The sequence below is a fragment of the Pteropus alecto genome, unplaced genomic scaffold (assembly GCF_000325575.1).
Source record: "Pteropus alecto unplaced genomic scaffold, ASM32557v1 scaffold786, whole genome shotgun sequence".
Classification (NCBI taxonomy): Eukaryota; Metazoa; Chordata; class Mammalia; order Chiroptera; family Pteropodidae; genus Pteropus; species Pteropus alecto.
Window position 1 is genome coordinate 55,698 of NW_006438126.1, and position 27,548 is coordinate 83,245.

General features: G+C 41.5%; 1 protein-coding gene across 1 annotated transcript in view; it reads right to left on the reverse strand.

Annotated features, from left to right (window-relative positions):
- The window catches only part of POU2F3 (POU class 2 homeobox 3), a 76,388-nt gene that overhangs the window by 30,375 nt on the left and 18,465 nt on the right, over nt 1-27,548 (reverse strand). The window contains exon 3 of the mRNA XM_006915647.3: nt 13,638-13,672. Coding sequence (XP_006915709.1) covers nt 13,638-13,672 — 35 coding nt within the window. The remainder of the gene's footprint in view (nt 1-13,637; nt 13,673-27,548) is intronic.

Genomic DNA, 27,548 nt, shown 5'->3' on the forward strand with positions numbered 1-27,548 from the left:
CTCTCTAACGGGCCTATTCTGACTTTGGATGAGTAGCTTGGTGCTGAACTTCCAACCTCAAAGAGTTTAGAAAACTGGGTTGATCAGAGTTCTATATGCAGACCCTGATCTGTAGAGAGTAGGCCCTAGCATCTAGCAACCACTGAGCAAACAACTGAGATGCCTCAGTCAACAGTTCCCAGGTCCCAGCCATAAGTGTCAGAGTTGGGAAATATTTACCTGAGCTGGATGGATGGAGCCCACTGAACTCTATTTGCATAAACCCAACAGGCTTTTCTTCTTGGGAAAAGGGGTGAGCGTGGATTACTAGCTGAGAGAAACACAACAGAGAGCAGAGCAGCATGAAGAGCAGAAGGCCCTGCAAAGCAGAGAGATAGGAGTTCATGGCACCTAGGATGAAGGGATGGGTAGGTAGACAGATAGGTTCATTTCAACCATCTATCAATCTATTTGTTTAAAAAACACTTATTGAATGTTTACTCTGTGTCAGGCAGTGCTTCACTGTAACAATAAAATAGATTCTCTCCTCCGATATTTCACTGTCTGGGGGAGGGGGGGAGCAGGGAACACACATAGCAGAAGCCTATCAAGGTAAAGAAGATGGAAGGGATAGCCCCAGAGGGCTACCTGGAGAACAAGACATTGGAGTTGAGTTTGGAAAGATGAATGAGAGCTTGACAGGAAGATGGACAGTAAGAATAGGGGTAGATACTGGTTCCAGGGTTCATTCAAAACAGAATCAATTCTTCTATTGTCTATTCTTCTGTACCTCCCCACCTTCAAGATACCTCCATCATTTCAAAGAGGATTGTCATTGCTACTTATAAGCACTCAGGCAGTAATTCTAGGTCGTGAAGTTGGACTCCCCAAATCCTGTTACTTGAGAGGCCTGCCCAAGCAGAATGGGGAAGCCCACCATAAGAACACTGGGCCCTTGCTGAGTTCCCAGGTTCTCGGCAAAGTCCGGAATCCCAGGTCTTGCCACACCCCACCTTGCTTTATGCCAGAAAAGTGTCCATCCCTCCTGGGCCCCTGGGCAAGCTCAGGCTCTTGCGAGTGCCCCACTAGCCAGGGAGCTGCCCTCTGTGCTGCCAGGCTTAGTGTAAGGGGAAGCACCAAATCTTCAGAAAGGAAGCTGGTTCTGGTTCACGTTAGAGAGGAAGGGATGCCTTGTCCTTGGGCAGCTGCACTGCTTCCCCCTCCAGACAGAGTGGTGTTAACCCTTTCTGGCCTGGTGGCTCTTGCTCTAGCAGCTTAATAGCTCCTCATCCCAACCCAGAGCTAGGGGCACAGAAATATTCTACCACTGGCTTTTGCAAGAATCAATGCTTACCCTCAGTGACTGGGTGTTTAAGTCTTTCCAAGCCTCAGTTTACCAGCTACACAAGTGGCCTACAAAACTCACTTCCAAGCTCTTGGATGAGCCTACCCACAGTGATGGGGTAAGGTTTAAAATGTACTTGTTAGGATCACACACTTTCTTTGAGAAGATGGCATCATAGGGAAAAGCAAAATTAATCTATAACTTATTTTAAGCCAACCGTATAGATGATGTTTGGCTCTGACTATAGAAGGGCATTTTTTATTTTCTGAAAAGATTCAGTCTAACAATTCTTTAAATAGCGGCTTTCTTGGCAAAGAAAAATAAAATAGTTTATAAAACTTTGACTTATGTACAATATTTCAGGAACCATTATAGTGAGGCATGCCTGTATTTACCTGGCACAGATCAAGTTTGACATATTTTTCTAATTATTGGTCTAGTAATGGGCTGAGTCAGGTGAAAGGGCACATGTAAGAACACTCAGAGGAAGGAAGGACAAGCAATTGGGGGAATCTGAGCAGAGAGCCATTTGAAGAAAAGCCTCCAGAACCTCCCAAGGGCAGAGCTAAGAAGAAAAGGCCAACTGGAGCCAGGCTGAAATGAAATGGGGCAGTTAGAACTAATAATGTTGCAACAGCAACAATAACTTACATCGAGTGAGTGCTTACTATGTCCTAGACACTTTATATTCAAGATCTCACTTAATTCCCCTCCTAACAACACTATAAGATTGATGCTATTATTTCTCCCCATTTTATAGAGTCAAAAACTGAGGCTTGGAGAGGGTGACTGATGAGGTTACACAGCTCCTGTTGGTAGAGTCAAAATTCAAATTTAGGTCTGTGTGATGCCAGAGCTGGACCTCTGACTACTATACTGTCATCTGTAAGCATAAAACCAGGGACACCCTGCAGCAGTCCATGCCAATGGAATCAGTAGAGAAAATATTAGAAGACACCAGTGCAGGGGCGGGGCTGCCAAGAAAGAGAAGCAAAACAGTATGCAAACCAAGGATCCTCAAGGTTTGGGAGCCAAGGAGAGTTTAGTGGTCACACAGGGGAGAGGGAGGGACATCTGACACTTGACACAAGCAGCGGAGGTTCAGAGGCCTATGAAGGTAGTGAGGGTAGCTTAGTAAATTAGTAGAATAAACTGGATTTGGAAACAACAGACCAGCGCTGAACATTGAATAATATCTACTATTATCAAGTAGATACCGAATAAAGGTAAATTGAATAAATCCCAAACCTGCCACTTAACTGCGAGTTACTTTACCATTTTGAGCCTCAGTTCCTTTATTCGTCAAACAAGAATAATAAAACCTGCTTTACACAGATATTGTGAAAGAAAAACCTATTAGCTTAATGAAGTCTTCTGTAAGTTGTCAAGCAGAGCCAGACATGAAATGGGAAGTGACCTGATAGGGAACAGAACAGGTACACGGAAATAGCTCCTGAGAGCTCCTGAGAGCAGTCTCCAAAGCCACTCCTGGGCCAGACTTTTTTGAGGTGGAAAAATTTATTTTCCACAGTAGCTGTGATTCTGGGAGAAGTAGAATATCCTGGTTCCTAGAGTTGCCTTGACAGTCCTCTGATGGGAAGGGGCGGGGGGGACAGGGAGAAAGCCAGGTCCCACCCCCTGCCCTACAGGCGTACACACACAGGCAAACACTCCTCTCCTCCTTGCACCCTTCTCACGCACAGGCCCAAGGAGGTGCTTTTTGCGGGGCCAGGGGAACCCTCTGGGTGGGAACCCTTCTTTACCCCACCCTTTACCTGGCAACCTTCCCTGAGCCTGCAGATACTATCTCTGCCATTCCAGCTGGCAAGCTACAGTGAGAGCTCTGCAGGAGTCAGTATGGGTAAGAAGGCCCTGGAAATGTGGAAAAGTACCAAACAAACATCAAATGTGAGCTCTGGGTAACTTTAGGTCTGGTCTCATTTGCAGGAGCATGCTCTCTCTCTCAAAAGCAGCCTGGTACAGTGTAGTCATACAGGCCTGTTATATGTCTGAGCTCCACCTTGGGTAAGTTACTTAACTTCTTGAGCTATAGTTTCCCCGGATATATAATGGGAATAATAATGCCTACCTCACTGGGCTGTCGAAAGGATTAAGTGATATCAAATAAGACATAACTTTATGTAAAGTGCCTGCCACATCCCATCATCCTTGGTTTGAATCTTGGTTCTAAGCAAGTCCCTTGACTTTTTCCAGCCTCGGTTTCCTCTTCTGTAAAATGGGGATTATAAAAGCTCCTGCTTAAATAACTGGCCTCCAAAGATATCCATTTTGTAATCTCTGGAGCCTGTGAATATGTTCCCTTACATGACAAAAGAGTCTTTGCAGATGTGACTAAGGTTAAGGACATTGAGATGGGGAGATTATTCTCAATTATCCAGGTGGGCCCAATCTAATCACATGAGTCTTTAAAAGTGGGTTTTTTTTCTGCCTGTAGTCAGAAAGCGGTGACAACAGAGGTCATAGAGGTAGGCAAGGAAATGGACTCTCGTAAAGCTTCCAGAAGGAATGTAGTCCTGCAGTTACTTTGATTTTTACCCCAGTGAGATCAATGTCCAATTTCTGACTCCAGAACTATAAAATAATGAATTTATATTGCTAAATCAGCAAAAATATAAACAAAAATGAACCAACTACTACTCTGGGTTGCTGTAAAGTTTAAATGAGATACTGCTTGTGAAGAGCTCAGCTCACCTAGTGCATGTTAAACTAAAGGTATACACTTCTCCTGTGATTGTCTGGGGGCCAATCACAGCTTCGTTTTCCAGACTCCTGCTCTAGACTCATGTGGGAGATGGAGAAGAGCTGGCCCTGCTTTCACTCTCATCAGAGTCTGCCTTCAGTATCCACTAAAGGCAACTCCTGAAATCTCCCCAAAACACTCACTTTTAGATTCCTGCAGAATCAGGAAGAGGGTTCGGACACTTTCCCACTTGCATCCTCACTGCTCTCTATCCTACACATGAGCAGAGAGGAACATTCCATCTGCACTCCCCATCTAGATGCATCCACAGGCTTGTGTCAATGCTGAAACCTGAATGAGTTAGGCCCCAGACCCAATGCCCCAGAAGGACTTTGTGGTGGTGCTTGGGGTTATCTGGTAAACCAGGGTTTACTAGGGACAGACCTCTGGAGAACCCACAGCTGTTCCCATTCCTATCCGCTCCTCACTGCCCTATTCTCTACAAGGCTCTGTCCAGTACTGGGGCTGTTGCCCAGACCACAAACAGAAAACAACTGACATCTGAGACCAAAGAGCCAAGAATAGCTGGTAAAGGAGGGACAAATTCCCATCTCTCCAAAAGCAAAGACATTTATCAGCTGCTTCTCATCTAAGCTTGGGTGAGTGAGGATGGTGGAACCTTAGATTGACTGATTATGGATCTCAGAAAAAAATTACTTTTCTAGCAGCATCCTCAGCCCATCTAAACTGGTACAAGCCCAGCTCAGCAGCCACACAGGGAGAGAAGAAGAAAAAATTATGGGTTCTCATTGATTAGAAAATAATAGAAACTATTATTTGTTAGTTGATTACTGTAAATCAGAGACCCTTCTAAGTAATATATCTTAACTATAATTAATCCTTACAACATGCCTAAGAAGTAGAGACTATTACCGTTGCCATTTTCAGGTGAGAATACGAGACACAGAGAGGCTGACCAACACAGGCAATTGTCTCAGCCACTATGTGGGACTGCCTCCTCCAAGATCAACAGGGCCATCGAGTGGGAGAACCGTGCAGTCTGGAGTCTAGAAGGCATGGCTTTAAATTCTCTGCTTCTGGATGGTGAGATTTGGGGATAATTCCTTTACCTTTCAGGGCTTCAATCTCCTTATCTTTAGAATTGGAATAATCCCAACTACCTCACAGGGTTGCTATAAGTACTTATAGAATAATGAATATAAAGCATTCTGCACTCAATGCCTGCACACAGGCAGAATCCAATAAATTATTGTTTTATTATCTTAACTACACTGGAGAAATCACTTCGGAAAAGGGGGGCATTTAATCTCACCAATTATCTCCTGCCTGAAACTTCTGCTCTGCATCTCCCTAGTCACTCAGCTTATTCCCTGTTGAGCTGGCATTGGTTTACACACCCCTTGCTCTGACATTTTTAGAAACTTATCAGACTTGTCTCCCTCTTTGGATAGTAATTAAGTTCTCTGAAGTCAGAGGCTGTGTGTGTTATGTCTGGGGTGCCTCTTCTCAGTGCCAGGGGAGCCTCCATTTTCCACTGCCTTGTATTTCTATGTGGAAAGACTCCAGCTAGAGGAACATAATGCTCTCCGCCTTCTGGTAGAAGTGACCTCTTTCTGGTGGGTCTAGGTCAGCTATCCTTACTGGGAGTAATAGCTCGCCAGGAAGTAACTTTCTGAAATCTACGGTGTGGTTTTTCTGGCACTCTTAATAATAAGAAGGCTCAACTTGCATTCACTGAGCAGAGTGCAGGCATTCTAGACATCCTGAAATGCAGAAGACAGCACAAAACAAGAAACACTTGTTTATCCCATACAATTTTCATATGGATTTCAAATGTGCCATTAGACATTTGTGCCTATAATCATGGAAGCCTAGAACCCAATTCCTTATTTTACGCAAGCACAAAGTATCTTTTGTATAGTTTTACTATGCACTGACTTTTTCCAGAGATGCCATTTTCTGTGTAAATTGAGGAAATATTACATTTTATTTTGTTTGAAGGTTTACCAAGAGTTGTTTAACATTTTGGGAAATCATGGCTTGTGTTACTGCCAATACAACATACCAACATCAGGGTGCATTTGTGTCTGTCACATTCATATAGGCATAAGCATCCTACTATCTTGTTAAAGAAAGCATTCTACTATCTTGGGAGTTTGCCCAAGGACTTACTTGCTGAGGTACATATTATTTTATTTTAAATTATTTTCATTCTCTTTTAATTCAAATTAAGAGTACCTCAATGATTTTTATTTATGTTTTCTCTAAATTTTATTCCAGGATATTAAAGGGACTCTACAGAATCCTTATTACAAGGAGCATTGGGTCTGATAAGGTGGAGAAACACAGGTTTAGAAGGAAGTGGGTGTGTGTGGTTTGGCCCTTTCTAGGACCTGCCTATTGGCTAAGAGATTACTTTAAGATCTGTTCTCCAGTTCTATCTGTGCCTGGTAGATGCATTTGATTCTGGAATGAGGTCTTTGAAAGCCCATTGTAGACTTACATCAAAACCATGTCCCCACTGCAGCTCTATCTGTCAGGCTCCTATACCTATTCTTCAACTGTGTTGGTACCTTGGAGGGGGAGAAAAGAGGGATATTATGTATGCACACTCTAAAACCCAACCCTACTGCTTAGAGTTGAGCAAAATGTGCTTTGCTGGTTCCTCATCTTCTTCTTTCCCTTACCCTGCCTGTCCCCCTCAATAATTTGTCACTATCTGGAAGTATAAAACTGGAAGCTAGATCCTGCAGCAGAAGTAAACAAGCTTCAGAGGACCCAGAGTCTCATGTCATTAATTCTCATCCTTCAAGATCTTTCACCAGGAGGTCTCAGAGTCTCCCTCTGGCTTATTGAGCCCACTACTCTGGCTCTATTTACCTGCTTGGCTTTCTTAAACTCACTGAACCAGCCCCAAGGGCGTTATCATAGTGCAGGAGCCCTCCCTGTCTTCCACAGCTTCTGCTGCATTTTCTCCCCACCACTGAGCAGAGACCACATTCTACTCCCCTCTGACTCCTCAGTACCTGGCTAAGTACAGGTTTGTGGAACTAAATGCAAACATAGTCAGTTAATTTCCTCCATTTCTCTCTTCTGCACACCTATTCTGGTATGGCTCTCAGAGTCTACACTTGCAGGGGTGGGGGTGTGGGGGATGGGAGAGGGCCTGGTGGAAGCGGCTTACTATGCTGTCACTGCAGACCCTCACTTGTCTGCTTGAGACTCTGGTCCTGCCTCCCCTATGTCACCCTCATTGGTCTCCCTGGAGAAGCTCTTCTATCATTTGGAATCCTCAGAAACCATTCCTTAGGCTGAATTTTGTTTATTTTAGAGAAGATGCTCCAATTGAGCCAGTTAAACACTACAAATCAACACATATCAGGAGCAGCCAGAGAACCAAAATAATTCATATTCAAGAAAACAAAATGAAGGAAAATCCCATCTGATTTAAAGCTAACTGCTATGTGGGGACAAATAGGGCAACTGCTCTGGACTAGCTAGCATGGGGTCCAGAGAGAAGCACAGGAGGTGAGATAGATACTGGTATACTGGTGCAGGTGAGCTGAGAAAGCTGCCAAGCCAAGGACTGAGAGAAAATCACAGGCAACTGATTCTCAGCTTTGGGGCAAGGAGCTTAGGAGCATGTAAACCTGCCAACTTGCTTCAAACTCTCTTTAGGCCTCAGAGAACTTTCAGGCAGTCTTCTTGCAAGATGGTATTCCACAACATAGATGAAAACATTGCTCTGATCATGACCCTGGATGATGAGAGGGGTCCAGAATCATCCAGACAGAGCAAGTGAGGTTCCCCAGGTGTGCACCTATAATTGCGGATTCTCCTAGGCCCTTTAAGCCAATTATACCTCCAAATGTGCTGAAGTTAGCTGTTGGTCCAAAGAGCAGGACATGAAAGTGGAGAAACTCTGTGACTGGAAGAGCTGTCCCTTGGGTTCCTGAACTCACCAACAGGGCACTCAGCCCTATCTCCCTGTCAGAGGAGGCCTTCTCTTCTATGCTAAACCCTCTGCTGGGCCCAATCTCCATCCATATTCTCTCTTTTCTGTCTCCTATACTGCATCTTCTATCTCTTTTCAGGCCCAAACCCACTGAAGTCTCTCTCATCCCCAAAAAGCTTCTCTTCACACTGTCTCCATTTCAGGCCAACACCTCCATCCCATTGTCATCCCACTCCATAAGAGAGAATTCTGAAGTTCTTGTCTCCATCATTCCCTTGACCCTTATTTACTCCTCAACTCCAGAAATCTGGCATCTGATCTCATCACAGACATTACAAACACTGGGACAAGGCCATTACTGTTTCCCTCACTGCCAAACCATAGCCCACTTTCAGGCTTCAGGCTCTATGGTATCTCTGCATGCTCTGATGCTGTTGGCTATCCCCACCTTCATGAAAATCCCTCCTTTGTGAGTGTGGTTCTCCTCCTGTCTCTCTAACAATTCCTTCTTAGCCTCATCTATAGGTACCCACTCCTCAGCCTGTCCTTTACATATTCCTTCTCTTCCAGGTTCACCTTTGGTCCTCACCCATTCTGCACACCCTCCCTAGGTGACCTCATTCCCCCACATCACTTCAGTTAACAGAGTTCAGTGGTGCCTCCCCACTCTGCATCCTGACCTATCTCCTGGGCTCTAGATCCAAATTTCTCACCATGTATTAGGCATTTAGAGCCCATTACCTGCACTTCTACCTCCTTTAATCATCTGGAAAACTTTGTTCCACCTCTTGTCTTCTTAATCTATGGTTGTAAGACCACTAATGCTCAGCATTCCTAGCTAGAAATCTAAGATTCATACTGGACCCTTCTCTTTGCAGCCCATGTCCAACCTGTTGCAAAAATCCTCCAGAAATATCTCTCAAATCTGAGTCTCTCCATGCCTACTGACACAGTAATAATAATAGCAAATACTTATACAGTATATATGTTCAAGATACTTGTCTATGATACACATGCATACACATGTGCACATGCGCACACATACATACATCCTCATTTAACCCTCACAAAAACCCATTATTTTCCCCATTATAGATGAAGAGAATAAGGAACACAGAAGTTGAAGAACTTGCCCAAACTTGCACAGGCAGGTAGTGCCCAAACCAGGATTCAAATTGAGGCAGTCTAATTCTATGTTTATATACTTAACCTCTTTGCTATCAGCCCTCTCCTTAGCATTGCTTACTTCTTCCTACTATAAGAGCATTCCATTGGGCCTCTCTTGCATCAGTCCTCATTCATCCTTCCTTCTCTCTTCAACCACACCCCCATCTAATGCTCTTCCAATTAAATGAAGCTAGTCATGCTTCAAAACACCTAGTGACTCCCTACTGCCCACAGGATGAAATTCTTTGCTGGGTATTCAAAGTTCTTCATAAGCTGACCTGACCCACAGCTTCAGCCTCATCTTCCACCATCTCATCCCATGCTGGTCTTCTCACTGTTCCCAAAGCCATGCCCTTTTACAGCAGTGAGCGTTCACACTCATTGTCTCCTATGAATCATTGGAATATTCTTGCTGCCCCTCTCTGCCAATCAAACCCCCTACTTCTCTGTTGTCGCCCACTTCAGACACCATCTCTTTGGTGATATCTTCAGGCAGTATCCCAGAGCTCTTATATCTCTCATAGAATTCACTGCACAGTATTGCGATTTATTTTCTTACAAATGGCACCCTCTATCTAGAGCTTAGGAATAACTAGATATTCAAAGAATAAATGGTTGGCCCCAGATCCAGCTTGCCAGGTCTTTGTCTCTATGCCTAAATTTCAAATGATTCTTTTCACTGGTTCGCACAAAAACATAAAAGTGGTAAAGAGTCCATATTACATATTTTCCCTCACTCTCTACAGCTCAGGGTGAAGAAATGGACACTCTCTTATTCATTACTCTTCAAAAAAAAAAAAAATGAAAAGAGAGTGGAAGTCAAACTAACCAGTCAGAATATGGCATGAGAAAAATGATGGAACTATAAGACACTGCAGGGCCTTAGAGGTCATCTCACGCAAACTTATTCATTTTATTCTTGTGGAAACTGAGGCCCAGAAAGATAAGGGGAACAAATAGCTTATGGCAGAAACAAATAGGGGAACAAATAGCTTATGGCACTGGCACCCAGGACTTCTGACTTCCCACCCAGGGATCTGGCCTTATTGTGTTGCCTTTCAAATTTGTCTTATATTTCCTGGAGACAAAGCCTCCCTGTACATCTCATCCAAGGGCCTGGAGCAGTCCTGCTTCTGAGTCCCTGGGCCTTGCCACAGTTATCCCCATACAAGCTCAGTCTGCTTTCTCGGGACCAGGAAGTTAACAGGCTCAGCATGAAACTACCTGATGAGCCAACATCCCTTGCTCAAAACTGCAATTTACTCAGCACCTGGCTGCAACTCCCAATTGCACCAACTAGCTTGGGGCCTAACAATCAGAGCTTTACCATGGTCAATGGCTCATCCTTTACTCTCCTGTGTCTGCTAACACCTCCTCTGTATCATACACAGAGGCTGTTCCTACACATCTGCTCTTTCTTCCCCTCCCTGTGCCATTTCCTCTCAGTTAGTCACAGTGAGGTCACGCTCAGCCTCTGGCTCCCAGGCCTCTCCCTAAGGATGGTATGTATATAAAAGGAGAGGGGAATTGAGAGACTGCAGAGGAGGATGTGGCAAGGAAACATGGGAAAAGTGGGTTCTGGAGTCAAAGATATATGGGTTCAAATCCTGACTCTGCCAACTGGCCAATCGTGTGACCTTCAGCAAATTATTTAATCTTTCAGATCCTTTGCCAAAAAAGCCAGTGTGCCTGGGAAGCAATTTCCTCATGTGTGTGATGGGAATAGTTAACACTTGGTTTATAGTGAGAATTGATGAGATAAGGTAACAAAAGCACCCTACATAGAGTCTGGCAGTTAGCAAATGCTGGTTTCCTTCCCTTGTTGTATAGTATGAGAGAGTGACTGTCAATGCCATAGCTTGAGAAATCCTCAGTGCCTACCTGTAGGCCCACAGGTGAGCTGGTGTGAATGTGAGCGTGTGGGTGTTGGTATCTGATGACATCTGATGGAGAGAGTGAGAGGGAGCGAGGAGAAACCTTGGGGAGGGCGTGGAGGTGTGTGTTTATGAGCAGAGAATTGCTCCAGTCTAAGTGTGTAAATAAGTGTGGCCCAGCTAAGCCTCTCTTCCTCCAAAATTTCCCCTCTCTTTAAAGAAAAAATCTGTCATGTCTGTTCTTGTCAATAACAAGAAATCCAAAACCCTTCCCGAACAGGGAGGGAATAACTATCTCATGAGGCTCATCCAAGGGAAATGAACTCAAGGGAGGCCCACTCCTGGCAGAAGCAAGGAAACTTTCTCATAACTGGTGGGAAAACCACACTCCAAAGATGTTCAAAGGGTCAGGGACCTCTCTGTAGGCTGCCCCAGGCCAGAGGGGCTGCCCTAACCTTGTCATAAACACGAGGGTTTCTCAACCTTCAGAAAGATCACATAGGCAGGCAAACCCACTGGGCCTATGGAGTGGGCCACCTCTGGGCTGGGCTGGTAGGGCCATATCTGGTGTGGGATGGGCTCCTCCCTGTACATCTCATCCAAAGGCCTGGAGCAGTAAGAGTTAAACCCTAGGCTGGGATCCTCAGACATCAGGGCAGAAAGCTTAGGGCACAGGCTATATCTCAACCTACTTAGACTCTCTTTCAGGATCATAGAATCCTTGAGACTCACTTCTATCTTCCTGACCTTGAAGCAAACCTGGCCCAACTACTTCTTAGATAAAAATCTATCTCATATTTAAAGACCTCAGTAAGAAGCTGATTCTACAGTCTCCTTCCCTTGGTAACTGTTCCAGTGTTTAATAAACCATATTGGCTAAAAGTCCTTTCTCATAGCCAACCTAGATGACTCCTTAATTGAAGCCTATCTCTGTTTTAGGTCTTGAGTAGAGGAAGAGAGAGTAGTTGGCTTCCATTTGTTAACAAACTTTCCCAATGTTCAAAATTGCGGAAGTTGCCTGCCTAAGAGGTTTTGGCTTAGGTTTCAAGATTATCCTTCTCTCTGACTGTGAAGGATGCAACCAGAGTTAACAGCCCAATTTTAGAAATGTTAGTAGTAATAGCAAATCACTCTGCATATAAAGGAGAAGAACATATCTGAGTTTTACCTCCAGCTCCAACTCCGACTCTCATCTAAACCTGCACTCAGAATATCAGAGTGGGAAGGGACCCTAGTGGTTACTCAATGTGCCAAAACATTGGGATTATCTTCTCCTCCCCCTGGCTATCTCCCTCTCTAGCCCTTTTTTCTCTGCCTGAAAACTCCTTCAGAAGTAGACAAAAATATCACCTCCTCCATGAAGCCTACTCTGAGATCTCAGGAAGAATGAACTATTTCCATTTCTATTTGCCACCATGATTTTTACATATCTCTAGTAAAACATGAATGAAATTGTATTATAAGTATTCATTTAAGAGTCTCTCTCTCCTTTCCTTCCCCTCTCCCTCTCCTAACATCTCTACTCCTCCACACTTCATATTAGACTTTGAGCTCCTCCAGAGAAGAAACCATGTCTTAATTTTCTTTGTATTCCCACGACTGACATAGTACACATTTTCTCTAATCCCTACCCCCAAATTAATGAAAAATAATTTTTCAGCTGAGAAAACTTAGACCAAAAATATTAAGCAACTTGACCACAAAATTATATAGCCCGTCGGTGGCAGAAACAGGACCAAAACTCAGGCTTTCCAATTTTGTATCTAATTCTTACCTCTCTGCCTCACTTTAGGGCTCCTCATTATTGCTTCCTGCTTGTCTTTAACCTAGGCTTCCTCCTCCCAACAAACGCTTCCCACCTTCTGCTTCTGACGTTACACCCTGTTCCAGCCCTCACACCTACATTTCCCATCAGCCTCTAACCTTAAGAGGTAAGTCCTCTTCCTCCACTTTACTTTCCTTTTATACATTCACATCCATCCATCCTGCAATCCATCCAGTGCTGACTTACCTTGCCTGAAAACCTCTCTGATTAATTCCAACTCACCCAACTTGATTTCCTTCAAAGTCACCAAGCTTGTGTTTACATTGTCCCACTGAGTTGTGTCATGTACTCCTTCCTAAGCTCTTTTTGTTCTATTTCTCCTGTTTTGTCTCCTATCATTTTCTTGTAAATCAGGAGTTCCATGAAGAATCCAGGTACTTCACAATTTGTACATCTATAAATTCCTCTATATACAGTCAGTCCATGTAAACAGACTTGCCCAAGAAGCAACTCAGGTTGAGCTTTGATAGGAAAGAGCTATTGTCTTAGACTCTGGACCACATCTGGCATGCAGTAAATCCTAAATAGGTGCTGCATTTGTCAGTACTCTTTTGAGGGGATAGTAAAGAGGTGACTCAGACATTGAATTGTGAATTGGGGGAGGGGTTGAAGGTAAAGGCCCTTTAAAGGCCCTTTCCAATCCTGAAAGGTATGAGCCTCTGAATAAACACCCTAAAACTTTACTTAATCTTCTTTGTATCTCCCATACCTGACAGTATAAATGACCCCAATGATTTATACGATAAATGTTTTCTTCTGAAAGTCCTTACCTGCCTGTTGAAATCTAGGCCATTTCGATCATTTCCTGTAAGAGATCAAAAAAAAGAAAAAGAAAGAAAAAAAAAAAAGAAGAGACTGGTTTAGAGGAAAAATAGGATGTTTTGGAGAAGTTTTTCTTTATTTTGAAAAAGAACACCACTTTCCCTATGGCTAGAATCCTCCTGCTTACCCTGCTTTCTAGAAAAATCTTTGAAAAATCTCTTCCAGGGAGGTGGATAATCAGTGAAAGAGTAGACTGATTTGTCCAAACTCAGAGTCCCCTGGGATCAGAACTTGCCATACCAGAGTAAGGATTCTGCTGCACTCTCTTAGACAGAAGCCATTACAGATGCTTTCATAAGTAAGCAAGGAATGACTAGCCATGAATACTAAAGGAATTGGCCTAAGGCAAGAAGTGCTCCCTCATCCTGGCTCTCCAGGGGTGATGACATCTAAATCAAGTGAAGTAGACAGGTGTGAATCCTGTTTCTACCCACCCGCTAACTTTCATTTCTCGTTTTGTTCATCTTTTTGCCTTTTATAATAAATGTTGGGTTGAAAAGTAAATATGTGTTTAGTAGAGAAAACTTTTGTGAAAGTATAAAGTAGCAGAAAAATCCCAAAAGTAGGATTGCTGAGTCATATGGTAGATCTATTTTTAATTTTTTGAGGAACCTCCATATTGTTTTCCATAGTGGCTACACTAATTTGCAAACCCACCAAGAGCGCAGGGGTACCCTTTTCTCCACGACCTCATCAATACTTGTTGTTTGTTGATTTACTGATGATAGCCATTCTGACAGATGTGAAGTGATAATTCATTTTGATTTTAATTTGCCTTTCCCTGATTATTAGTGATGTTGAGCATCTTTTTATATGTCTATTGGCCATCTGTATGCCCTCTTTGGAGAAATGTCTGTTCAGGTCCTCTGCCCATTTTTAAATTGGATTGTCTTTTTGCTATTAAGTTGTATGAATTATATATTTGGGATATTAACCCCTTATTGGATGTGTCATTGGCAAATATCTTCTCCCATTAAGTAGGCTGTGTTTTATTTTGTTGGTGGTTTGTTTGGCTATGCAAACTTTTTAGTTTGATGTAGTCCTATTTGTTTATTTTTCCTTTCCCTTACCTGAGGAGACATACCCCCCAAAATATCACTAAGAGCAATATAAGAGAGTTTACTGCCTATGTTTCCTTCTGGAGTTTTATGGTTTGGGGTCTTACGTTTCAGTCTTTAATCTTTCTTGAGTTTATTCTTATATATGGTGTAAGAAAGTGATACAATTTCATTCTTCTGCAAGTGTCTGTCCAGTACTCCCCAAACCATTGATTAAAGAGACTGTCTTTACTTCACTGTATATTCTTGCCTCCTTTGTCATAGATTAAATGACTATATAGGCATGGGTTTATTTCTGGGCTATTCTGTTCCACTGACCTCTGTGTCTGTTTTTATGCCAGTACCATGCTGTTTTGATTACTATAGCCTTGTAGTATAGTTTGAAATCAGGTAGTGTGATACCTCCAACTTTGTTTTTCTTTTTCAAATAGCTGTGGCTATTTGGGATCTTTTGTGGTTCCATATAAATTAAGAATTATTTGTTATAGTTCTGTGAAAAAATGCCATTTGTATTTTGATAGGGATTGCATTGAATCTATAGATCGTTTGGGTAGTATGGCCATTTTAACAATATTAATTATTCCTATCCATGAGCATTCCTATTCCTTCCATTTATTTGTATCTTCTTCATTTCCTTCCTCAATATCTTATAATTTTCCATGTATAGGTCTTTTACATCCTTGGTTAGATTTATGACTCAGTATTTTATTCGTTCTGATGCAATTGTAAATGGGACTGTTTTCTTAATTTCTCTTTCCAGTAGTTTATTATTGATGTATGAAAATGCAATCAATTTTTGAATATTGATTTCGTATCCTGCTACTTTACTGAATTCAGTTGTAATAGTTTTTTGGTGCAATCTTTATGATCTTCTCTATATAGTTCATGTCATCTGCCAATAATGAGTTTTCCGTCTTCCATTCCAATTTGGAAGGCTTTTCTTTCTTTTTCTTGTATGATTGCTATGGCTAGGACTTCCAATACTATGTTGAATAACAGTGTTAAAAGTGGACATCTTTGTCTTGTTCCTGAGCTTCAGGAAAATGCTTTTCACCATTAAGATGTTAACTGTGAGTTTGTTATATAAGGCCTTTATTATGTTGAGGTATGTTCTATTTCCACTTTGCTGAGACTTTTAATCATAAATGTACACTGGATTTTGTCAAATCCTTTTTCTGCATCTATTAATATGATCATATGGTTTTTATCCTTCCATTTGTTTATGTGGTGTATCATGTTAATTGATTTGCTGATACTGAAACTATCTTGTATCCCAGGAATAAATCTCACTTGATCACTGTGTATGATCTTTTTAATGTATTCCTAAATTCAGTTTGCTAATATTTTGTTGAGGATTTGTGCATCTGTGTTCATCAGGGATATTGGCCCATAATTTTTTTTTAATAGTATCTTGGTCTGATATTAGAATCAGGGTAATGGTGGCCTCATAAAATGAGCCTGGGAGACTTCTCTTAAATTTTTTGAGAAGGATAGGTATGTAATTCTTTGAATGTTTGCTACAATTCACCTGCGAAGACATTAGGTTCAGAACTTTTATTTATTGAGAGTTTTTTGATTATTGTTTTCATTTTGTTAGTAGTAATCGGTCTATTCAGAGTTTGTTTCTTCTTGATTCTGTATTGGAATATTGTAAGTTTCTAGAAATTAATCCATTTCTTCTAGATTGTCCAATTTGTTGGCATATGATTATTTGTAGTATTTTCTTATACTCCTTTGTATTTCTGTGGAATCAACTGTCACTTCTCCACTTTCATTTCTGATTTTATTTATTTGAGTCCTCTCTTTTTTGAGTCTAAGGGTTTATCAATTTTGTCTTTTCAAAGAACTAGCTCCTAGTTTCATTGATCTTTTGTATTTTTTTTTTAGACTCTACTTTCTTTATTTCCCCTCTGATTTCTATCATTTTCTTCCTTCTACTTACTTTGGGCTTTGTTTGTTCTTTTTCTAGTTTCTTTAGGTATGAGGTTAGATTGTTTGTGATTCTTCTTGCTTTTAGATGTAGGCCTGTATTACCATGAATTTCTCTTAGAACTGCTTTGGCTAAGTCTCTTAGTGTTTTTGTCATCATTTGTCATGAGGTTTCTTTGTATTTCTTCCTTGATCTCTTTGTAAACCCTTTCATTGTTTAGTAGTATGTTATTTAGCCTTCAAGTTTTTGTGTGTTTTTCAGGTTTTTTTTTCTTGTAATTGATTTCTAATTTCATTGTGATCAGTGAAAAAGGATATGATTTTAATCTTCTTAAATTTATTGAGACTTGTTTTGTGGCCTAACATGTGATCTTGGGAAATGTTCCATGTATACTAGGAAAAAAAAGTATATTCTGTTGCTTTGGGGTGAAATGCACTAAAAAAATATCAATTTATTCATCTTGTCTAATGTGTCCTTTAAAACTGCTGTTTCCTTGTTGATTTTCTGTCTGGAGGATCTATCCATTGAAGTCAATGGGGGTGTTAAAGTCCCCTACTATTACTGTATTACTATAGAGCTCTCTCCTTATGTTTGTCAGTATTTGCTTTATATACTTAGGTGCTCCTATGTTGGGTACTGTTTACAAGGGTTATATCCTCTTGATGGATTGATCCCTTTATCATTATGTAATGTCCTTCTCTGTATTAGAGCCTTTGTTTTAAAGTCTATTTTGTCTGATATAAGTATTGCTACCCCAGCTTTCTTTTTCATTTCCACTTGCATGAAGTATCTTTTTCTATCCCTTTACTTTCAGTCTGTGTGGGTCTTTAGGTCCGAAGTGGGTCTCTTGTAAGTGGCATATGTATGGGTCTTGTTTTCTTATCCACTCAGCCACAGTGTCTTGATTGTAGCATTTAATCAACTTATATTTAAAGTAATTATTGATAAGTATGTAGTTACTGCCATTTTGTTATTTATATTTTGATTTTTTTCTCCTTCTTCTTAAAGAAGCCCCTTTAACATTGTTTGTAATAGTGGCCTGTTGGTAGTGAACTCTTTTAGCTTTTTCTTGTCAGGGAAGCTCTTTATCTCCTTCAATTTTAAATGATAGCCTGGCTGGGTAGAGTAATCTTGGTCGTACGACCTTGCTTTTTATCCCTTTGAATATTTCATGCCAATTCCTTATGACTTGTAAAGTTTTTGTTGAGAAATCAGCTGACAGTTTTATGAACTCCCTTGTAAGGAAGTAGGTGCATTTCCTTTGCTGCTTTTAGGATTCTCATTTTGTAGTTAACCTTTGGCATTTTAATTATGATGTGTCTTGATGTGGGCCTTTTTGGGTTCATCTCATTTGGGACTCTGTGCTTTCTGGACTTGTATGTATATTTCCTTTGCCAAGTTAGGGAAGATTTCAGTCATTATTTCTTCAATTAGGTTTTCAATTCCTTGCTCTCTTTTCTTTTTGGTACCTCTATGATGTGAGTGTTGTTATGCTTAATGTTGTCTCATAGGTCCCTTAAACTATCCTCATTTATTTTGTTGTTCTTATTGGGTGTTTTCTGCTACTTTGTCTTCCAAATGGTGATTTGATCCTGTGCTTCATCTAATCTGCTATTGATTCCTCCTACTGTATTCTTCATTTCAGTTATTGTATTCATTTCTGACTGGTTCTTTTTTATAGTTTTATGTCCCCTTTTTCTGCTTACTATCTCTTTGTTGAAGTTCTAAGTTTCTTGCACATCCTTATAACTAGTGTTTTGAACTGGTCTATTGTTTGCTTTCATTTCCTTTAGTTCTTTTTCAATTTTCTCCTGTTCTTTCATTTGGGACATGTTTACTTTTTATTTTGGCTGTTTTTCTATCTTTGTTTCTATTTATTAGGTAGATCTGCCATGTCTTCCCCTCTTGTAGTGCATGTCCTATAGGGCCCATTGACACAGTCTCCCTGATCACGTGAGCCACGTGCTCCAGGAGTGTCCCTTGTGTGGGTTGTGTGTGCCCTCCTGTTGTAGTTGAGACTTGGTTGCTGTTGGCACATCATTAGGTGAGACTGACTCTTAGGTTGACTTATTGTGAGAATTGGCCATGACCATGGCATATGAGCTGCTATGCAGGAACTGACCCCACAGAGTGGAATTTGTCCCAGTGGTCTCTGGTGCCTGCTGAGACCACCCTTTGTGTGTGATGCTTATAGAGCTAATCAGGTGGTGCTCTGTTGTGGTCTGAAGTTGGCCACTGAGTATGCTGGTTCTGGGGCCTCTTGGGAGGGTCTCCCTTGCAGGCCAAGGTTAGCCGCTGCTTGTCAGCAGACCAGGGTTACCTGGTAGGATGTACAAAGTGATTCACATTGGTTGCTGCCTATGCTGGACCTGGATGCATGTGAGAAAGGCCACGCTGTGAATCGAGGCTGGCTGCTACCAGTACTAGGCCTGCAGCAGCTCAGCAAAAGGCCCAGGGCACCTTGAGGCCTGCCACCGCCTACCAGATGCCCCTAAGGTTCAAATAATGAAAAAGACTTGTGCAGTATGTGAGGTGGGTGAAGCAGGCAGATGGTGTTCACCAGGTTAATGCAGATTCCAATTTGGCACCAATAGTGAGCCCAGGGCCACTCAGCAAAACTCATAGAGCACACCAAGGCCAGCTGCCACCCACTTGGGGCCCAAAGACCCCTAAGAATTTTCGAAGACTGCAGTGTGGGTCAACGCCAGCTGCCCACTGCAGAAAGAGCCTCAAGCATATGTGTGTTGAGTGTGGTGGGGTCCCATGACATCACTAGGGTAGAGTGAGTAGAGTTCACCAGGCCAATGCAGATTCAGATTTGGCTGTGTGGGAGGAGGGCTCAACTCAACACAGGGACAATGGTAGCTATCCCTTCAGCCCTCACTCTGAAGCCACACAACTCAGTCATTCCCTGTATGTCTCTAGCACCTCAGGAGCTGCTGTTCCTCCACCAGAGCCCAAGATAAGTGCCTGGGAATGAAAGAGTCTGTGCATGGGCCCCTTAAGAGACACCTGGTTTTCCATCAGACCTTTGTCTCACTGTACAAACAGAATCCCCACTGATTTTCACAGCCAGAAGTTGTGGGGGCTCCTCTTCCTGTACTAGTGGTCTGGACTGGGGAGGCTGGTGTGGGGCTAGGACCTCTCGTTCCTTAGGGAGGACCTCTGTAGCTAAGATATCCCTCCCAATTTTCAATTGCCATAAGTGGGTGTGGGGCCAGCCCATTTCACATCTCCACCCCTCCTATCAGTCTCAGCATGGTTTCTTCTTTATATCTTTAGTTACAGGACTTCTGTTCAGCTAGTCTTCAGGTTATCCAGGTTGAGTGTTCTATACTTTAGTTGTAATTTTAATGTGGTCACAGGAGGAAACAACCACAGTGTTTATATACTATTCTATCTTGACTGGAATCCCCAGGACCCAACCTTTTGAGAGTCTAGGGAAGATCATTCCAGAAGGTTCAGGACCTAAGGCAAAAACAGGCTTGCATGCTGAGAAACAGTAATGGGGCCAGCATGGCCAGAGAGAAGTAGATGAGGGTAACCAGTGAAGAGATGATGTGGATTGATGGTAAAGATTTCAGCTTTCATGCCAAGGACAATGAGAAGTAATGGAGGGTTCAGAGCAGAGTAATAACATGATCTGATTTAAGTGTTTAAACCTGCAGTAATTCACTGTAGGGGGTGAGAGAGTGGTAAGAGAGACCAACTGGGAGGCTATTGCAGTGGCTCAGGTAAGAGAGAGCAGTGGCTGAATGGAAGGGTAGCAGAGAAGGTAGTGAGAAGGGCCTAGATTTAGAATTTGTTTTGAATTGATAGCTAACAGTACTAGCTGATGGATAGAAGGTGGGGTTCAAGAGAAGGTGAGGATTCCTTGGGTTTGCCTTTTTTTCAATGGAGTGAATGGGGGTGCCATTCCCTGGTATGGTGGTGATTTTAGGAAGAATAGGCTGGTAGTAGAAAATCAAAAGCTACATTTTTAGACAAATTAAGCTTGAGATGTCAATTAAGTATCTCAGGGGAGGTAGGAAAATGAGTTTGGGCTCAGGAGAGGTGTCAAATCAGAAGTAAAAAAGTGGGTAGTTATCAATTTATAGGTGGTATATAAAGACATAGGACTCAGTGAGGTCTAAGGAACTGCATCCAGATGAAGAAGAAAAAAAGGTTAAGTTTGGGATGATGATGAAGAGCCAGCAAAGGAGACTGAGAAAGACTAGGCACCAAAGTAGGAGGAAGACTAGACAAATATGGTGTCTGGACAGCAAGAAGAGAAGATGTCTCCAGGAGGTAATAATATACATGTGAACAAGACCTAGAAAGTGAGAGAAACACTGCTGGGCCAACACAGTTGAGCTTGGAAAGATTCACCATGTTTGTGGACAATTAAAGAAGATCTTTGCTTTTGATTCCTGTGAATGCCATTATCATGTTGTTTGTGAGATCCAAAAAATGAAAAACATGAGCAAGCAGAATTCAGAGATTAATTTTAAAACTCATCAGCCAACAAAGCTAACAGTTTCTCTTGCCCAGAAGTTTTTTCATGGTCTTTCTCAAGAAGCCTCTTATCATGAGGATGTACCTGTTGCACTTGTAGTCTGGTGATGGAGTTTCTCTTTCTCATAAAATTCATTCTTACCTGCATTGGTATCTCTGCTTAATTTTCTTTGAATCCTGGGATAACTGAATGGTTGGACTGGAGATGCCCGGGCCAGCCAGGGCCTCCCAGGAGACTGACCTCATAACACTGCAGGAGACCAGAGAATGGCACATAGCACAGGGCTGGACACTTAGTAAGGGCTCATTTCCACTATTCTGATTCTGTTTCCACTGCTAAGCAGGTAAGTGTATTCTCAGGAGACATGGCTTTTCTCATGGCTTACTACCTGTGAGAAGAAGCTCAGAGCATTTGGGGGTCTAGACTGAGATTTATGATATAGTCCAATAGAGACATTAGTTAATATCTGATGACACTGTTGATTCTCTATCCAGATCTGGGGAACCATCTCAGCCCTCATTTTATTGCTGGGTTTGTTCCTGCTTTTCTCCTATGGTGAACTGGACTTGTTCCACCTGGCACCTTTTCTCACCAAGCCTATAGGAAAGGCCAGGAAGATGTTGCCTGGGAACTCTGTATCAAGATCTAGCTCACTGAGGTTCTACTGCTGCCCTAATGCTCTGGATTGGGAGGTGACTGGCGAGTCATTCCCAGGACTCAATTTATTCATCTTTGGAATAGGGAGGAAAGTGCTCCTCTTTCCCAGAGAAAGGAGGGGATGCAATAATTACGTTGTGTGAAATACTGGTCCACAATGACAAGAAATTTCTTTTTCTGTCCTTTTAAGATGTTATATGGAGGAGCAGCAGGCTATACTGGGAGGAATCCTGGATTTGAAGTCAAAGGACTGGAGTGGAAGCCTTGGCTTCACCACTTACATGCTGTGTGACCTTGGTCAAGGCAGGAAGTTCTAGAGCCTCAGGTGTCTCAATGGCAAAATAAGGTCATAATTCACATTCTAGCCACTTCCCAGGAATATGGTAAAACTACAGTGAGATAAAGCCGGTGACCACGCTTTGTAAACTGGGAAGTGCTAATCAATTGTGGAGCTGGGTTCCAGACATCCTGGGCTGTTTCTCAAACAGGTTGAGCCTGGTCCTATGTTAGGGACTTTGTACACTCTGCTCTCTGACTGGAATGCTTCTCTTTCAAGAAAACTTTTGAGTGTGACAGATATATTCATTACCTTGATTGTTGCAAGGTTTCATGAGTGCATACAAAGGTCACAACTTACCAAACTATACTCCAGAATTGGCCGCTTGGCCAAAACACAGCGTGCTTAAGGCTACCCTCCCAGGGAACTGCTACTTAGCCATAGCACTTAAAAAAAATAAACTCTCGTCCTCCAAAACTCAACTTGAATGTCACATCCTCCATGAAGCTTATCCAAAGCAAAATAAGGGATTTCCTCCTCTGTGTTTCCACATCCCTTATTTCTATCTCTTACAGCACATATCACATTTTTTAGCGTGTCTGTTTCCATCATGTGTGTGTGAGCTCCTAGAGGCCAAGGGTATTATATTATATCTTATTCATTTTTGTACCTTGAATGCCTAAAAGTGTCCAACACTTAGTAAGTGCCTAATGGCTCATGTTTGACTCAAATTACTAAGAAATTGCTACAAAAATGAATCTTCTATTCAGAGCTAAAAAATGCAGGTACCACATTTGCAGAAATCTGAACACATTCTATTTCCAAGCTCTGGCTCCCTCTTTAGAAAGTGGTGGCTGCTTGCAGAAAAAAAACAAAGCAGGACACACACACATATGGAGCAGTAATCTTTTAGAGTTGGAAGAACACTGAAGTCCAGCCTCAGAGGGGAAGCACCTTGCCAAAGTCATACAGCCTCAGAGAACCTGAATCAGAACCAAAGCTTGGATTTCTCAACGCCTATATACTCACACAACTTTCCCATTAAATGCATTGCATCCAGTGTCTAACACAGAGAAAACCAATGATTAGACTTTAAGCAGCAGCTTAGGGAAATAAACAGGATAGATAATGATTGAATTTGGAAGTGATTCAAAGCAGAGAGGGAGATTAATACAGAAATCTGGATAATGGAATCAGGATTAGAAAATATTTTGGTGGCTTCTAATAAGAGGCCAGAATCAACAAGATAAAATGTAATAGGAATTAATGTAAATCCCTGCATTTAGGTTAAAAAATCAACTGTATAATAAAAGATAAGGGAGGGTGAACTATACACTTAGAAATTGTTAAGAGGGTAAAGTTAATGTTTAAACTTTAAGTTTTATGTTTAAATTTCAGTTTATGTGTTTTTTAACCCCAATAAAATTTTTTTTAAAAAAAGTAGACTAAAGATTTTTTTTTTTTTAATTAGGAAATCCTGTTTAGGCAAATACTCTAACCCAGAAATCTATTTTTCTAATTCATATTGGGTAGTAAACTGAAGTAGTCAAATTGCACAAAGGTATGCCCTAACTTTAAGACTATCTGCTCAATATGATCTAGCAATCCTACTTCTGGGCATATAGCCAAATGAAAAAAGGAAATCAAAGAGATATCTGCACTTCCATGTTTACTACAGCATTGTTTGCAATAGTCAAGATATGGACCCAACCTAAGTGTCCATCATCAGATAAATGTATAAAGAAGATATGGTACAGTATATATACAATGAAATATTATTCATCCATGAGAAAGAAGGAAACCCTATTCGCAACGACATGGATGGAACCTGAGGTCATTATGCTAAGTGAAATAAGCCAGACAGAGAAAGACAACACTGCATGCATACATGGTATCACTTATATGAAGAATCTAAAAAAAAAAAAAAAAAAAAGTCAAATTCATAGAAACAGTAAGTAGAAAAGTGGTTGCCAGAGGCTGGGCATAGGGAAATAGGGAGAGGTCAGTAAGAGGGCACAAAATTTCAGCTATAAGATGAACAAGATCTGAGGATCTAATGTAAACATGGTGATATAGTTGATAACACTGTGTTATATAATTGAAATTTGCTAAGAGAGTAGAACGTAAATGTTCTCACCAAAAAGAAAAAAGATAAATATGTGAGGTAATGAATGTGTTAATTAACTACATAGTGGGAATCCTTTCACAATGTTTACATATAACAAATCATCACAATATACTATCTTATGATTTTGTTAATTATACCTCAATAAAGCTAAACAAAAGACTATCTGCTACAATGTGAAGTCTAATAGTTTCTTCACTAATACCAATAACCAACCTCAAACTGTCACTAACAATAGAAATAATCATAACTAATAAATATCGGGATTAAAAATTCAAGTGTGCATCAAGTTTAAGATACCTGTCCATCAAAATATCTATACTCTATTTTACATTTTTAAAGATGCTAAATCTCCCAAAGGAATCTAATATGTCCCCCCCCAAACAGAAAATAAGAATGAAAAAAAAATGTGTATTGGCAGTCATTATTTAGAAATAAATATACTGCAGTTCCTTAAGAGTAAGGGAATATAGGGTACCTTGGTGTTAGAGTATCTTATGTGAAAAAGAAACAACAAAAAAGAGAGTTTTGGTTGACTAAAGCTCAGTATTGGCCCAAAATGTGCTGCACCTGGGTGCTTAAAAAGCTAATGCTATCCTATGCATTAACAGACATACAGATCATTGAAGATCTCTGACTGACAGCATCAAGCCCAGTTTAGGGTACCATTTTTTAAAAGAGACCCCAATGAACTGGGCAAAAAAACACAAGGACCAAGATGGTAAGGAGCCTAGATATCACAATAGATGAAGAAAGGATATTTAGCTTCAGATAAAACCTTCAGATAAAACCTTCATTGGATTGCCATGAGAAGTAAATGATTATTTAAGTGTGATAATGGCATTGTGGTTAAAAAAAAAAGGATAATGCCCTCATGTTTTAGAGATGCATATTGCCATATTTAGGACTGAAATGTTATAATGTCTATAATTTACAAGAAAATATTCTAGCAACAAGAATGATGGAAATTTTATGGTTATTGAGAGTAGGTAATGAATATGTGGCTCATTTTATTTGTCTCTACTTTTGTGTGTGTTTGAAAATGTCCACAATAAAAAGTTAAAAACAAAATATTTCAGAAAAAAAATGGATGGAGCAAATATGGTAAAATGTTAATAATTATTAAACCCAGGTGATGAGTGTATAGTTGTTTGTTAAACTGTTTTCTCTCTTTTCTGTATGTCTGAAGGTTTTCAAAATAAAAAAAATTTTAAAAACCGTTTAATAAGGAAATATTTAAAAGCACTTGGCATGGTGCCTGTACATAGTAAGTGCTTAAATAAATGTCAGTGGATTTTTCCGTCCTCCCCAAATATTGACATGGAAGCGAAGTAGGCTTAGCCTGCAGCTCCAAAGAGCAGAACAGGGGCCAATAGTGGAAGCTGCTGGGGAGTAGGTTTCTCCTCACTATAAGAAAGAATTTCATAAGAAGTGGAAATGCACAGCAGTGAAACCTACACGTTCACATAGACAGAGTTCCCCACTGCTAGGAATAGTTCAGCAAAGGCTGCCTATTTCAGGGATGTTACAGAAGTGGTTTTAGAATTAAGGGGCAATTTGATACATCAAGAGGGGGATCTCGGGTGACCTCTAAAATTCCTTCCATCTCTGAAGTCTTAGGGTTCAATGCAAATGATTGAAATGTACCAGAGCTTTTTCTTCCCCTCCCAGAAGCCAGTCATTGTCTGTAGCATGTGCATAGAGAGGCACAGGAAGGACACTCTTCACCATTTCCCTCTGTCCTTTTTGTTCTGCACACAAATAAAAGATTAGGATGCAGAGGGGAAAGTAGGGAGGAAAGAGCTCACAAAGAGGCTTCAGAATCTCATATTTAAAGATCTAGGGCGCAAATGAGATCTGTGCCAAGTGGGAAGGGCACTAGTTGGGGTCTCTCCAGGTCTCTTTGGTTCTCATGGTCCCCTGGAAATCACTGGGCCATGAGGTCCCAGTAAGAAAGCAGGAGGAGAACCAATATCTTGGAACCCTGGTTCATGGGGTTAGGAAGGACCCCAGGAGATCATCAGGGCTAGTTCCCTGCTTTAGGAAGATGAGGCATTATTATTCACTCCATTTTACAGATAAAGAAACTGAGTCTCAACAAGGTTAAGTGATATATACAAAGTGACAGAGCTTTTAAAATATGAGCATGTGTTGGGAATGATCTCAGGGGGAGACGAAACCCATGTCTCCACCACAATGTGGTATATTCTTCCCACTCTAGCATGAATCCATTGTTAACATCTAAGGACTCTATCCAAGCCTCAGCTTAGCTCCCACCAATTCCAGCGTTTCCCTGGTCCCACATTGTACCCAGACCTGTTCATCTATATCCAAGAGCTCTCCACAATGTAAGAGGCCAGGGCTGCAGGTAGAGGGAGTTGGGTTAAATATGAAGACCACATCGCCATCCATAGAAATATTGGATTTAGTGATCAAAAGAAGGTAAAAGCACATTGAATTAGTGCAGAGACTCAGGATTCTGCATAGAATCTTCTCAGGCCAGGATGGCCATAATACCCAGTGGAGTCCTGATGAGAAAAGCCAAGGGAGGTGCCTGGGAGTCAAGAGCAACTTCCAACACTACCTCTCCTCCCATGACATCTGGTGGGTACCAGGTCAGCAGTGCTGAGCTGCTTGGCCAGGACCCCTGACCAACTAGATGGTAGAAGCCCTTCTGGGGCCAGCCCTCTTCTTTCCCACTTCAGCCTGCAGCTTCACAGGCCCTACTGATTTGCATAGCTTTGGCAGCACTGGGATGCAGAGTTTGCCTGGGGAGTAATTCTCTGGGTGAGGGAGGTGGAAGTACAAGAATGGAAAACTGTTCAAGCAGGATTTTTCACTTCTGCCTGGTAAACAATGCAGAGAGCAATCGGCAATAAGGCTGTATCTCTCCCATTACTGGACTGCTTCTCTTCTAATCAGCTCCACTCCCAGTATAACCCAGTAAGACTTCCAGTGATACTTTATGACCTCTTGGCAACTTGCTAGCACTTCCTCAGATAGCAATTATTAGTCACCAGTACCTTGGAGATGCTCCTGGATAGGCAGCCATCAGAGCAAACCAAGAGACTTCCCAGTGCAGTCATTTAAACCAGTCAAAACATTTTTTTCCAGGACCCAACAAACACACTACGCCTATCTTTTTTTGTTACTTAACATTCCTCCTAGGAACTGGGAAGTGTTGCCTAATAGTCAGAGTTCTATGTAGCAAATATGAGGTAAACTGATCCTAAGGGTTACTTTAAAAGCTGTTTTATACTAGACTTCAGGCAAGTGGCTTAATCTCAGTAGCCTTCAACAAAAACATTTCTGTCTGC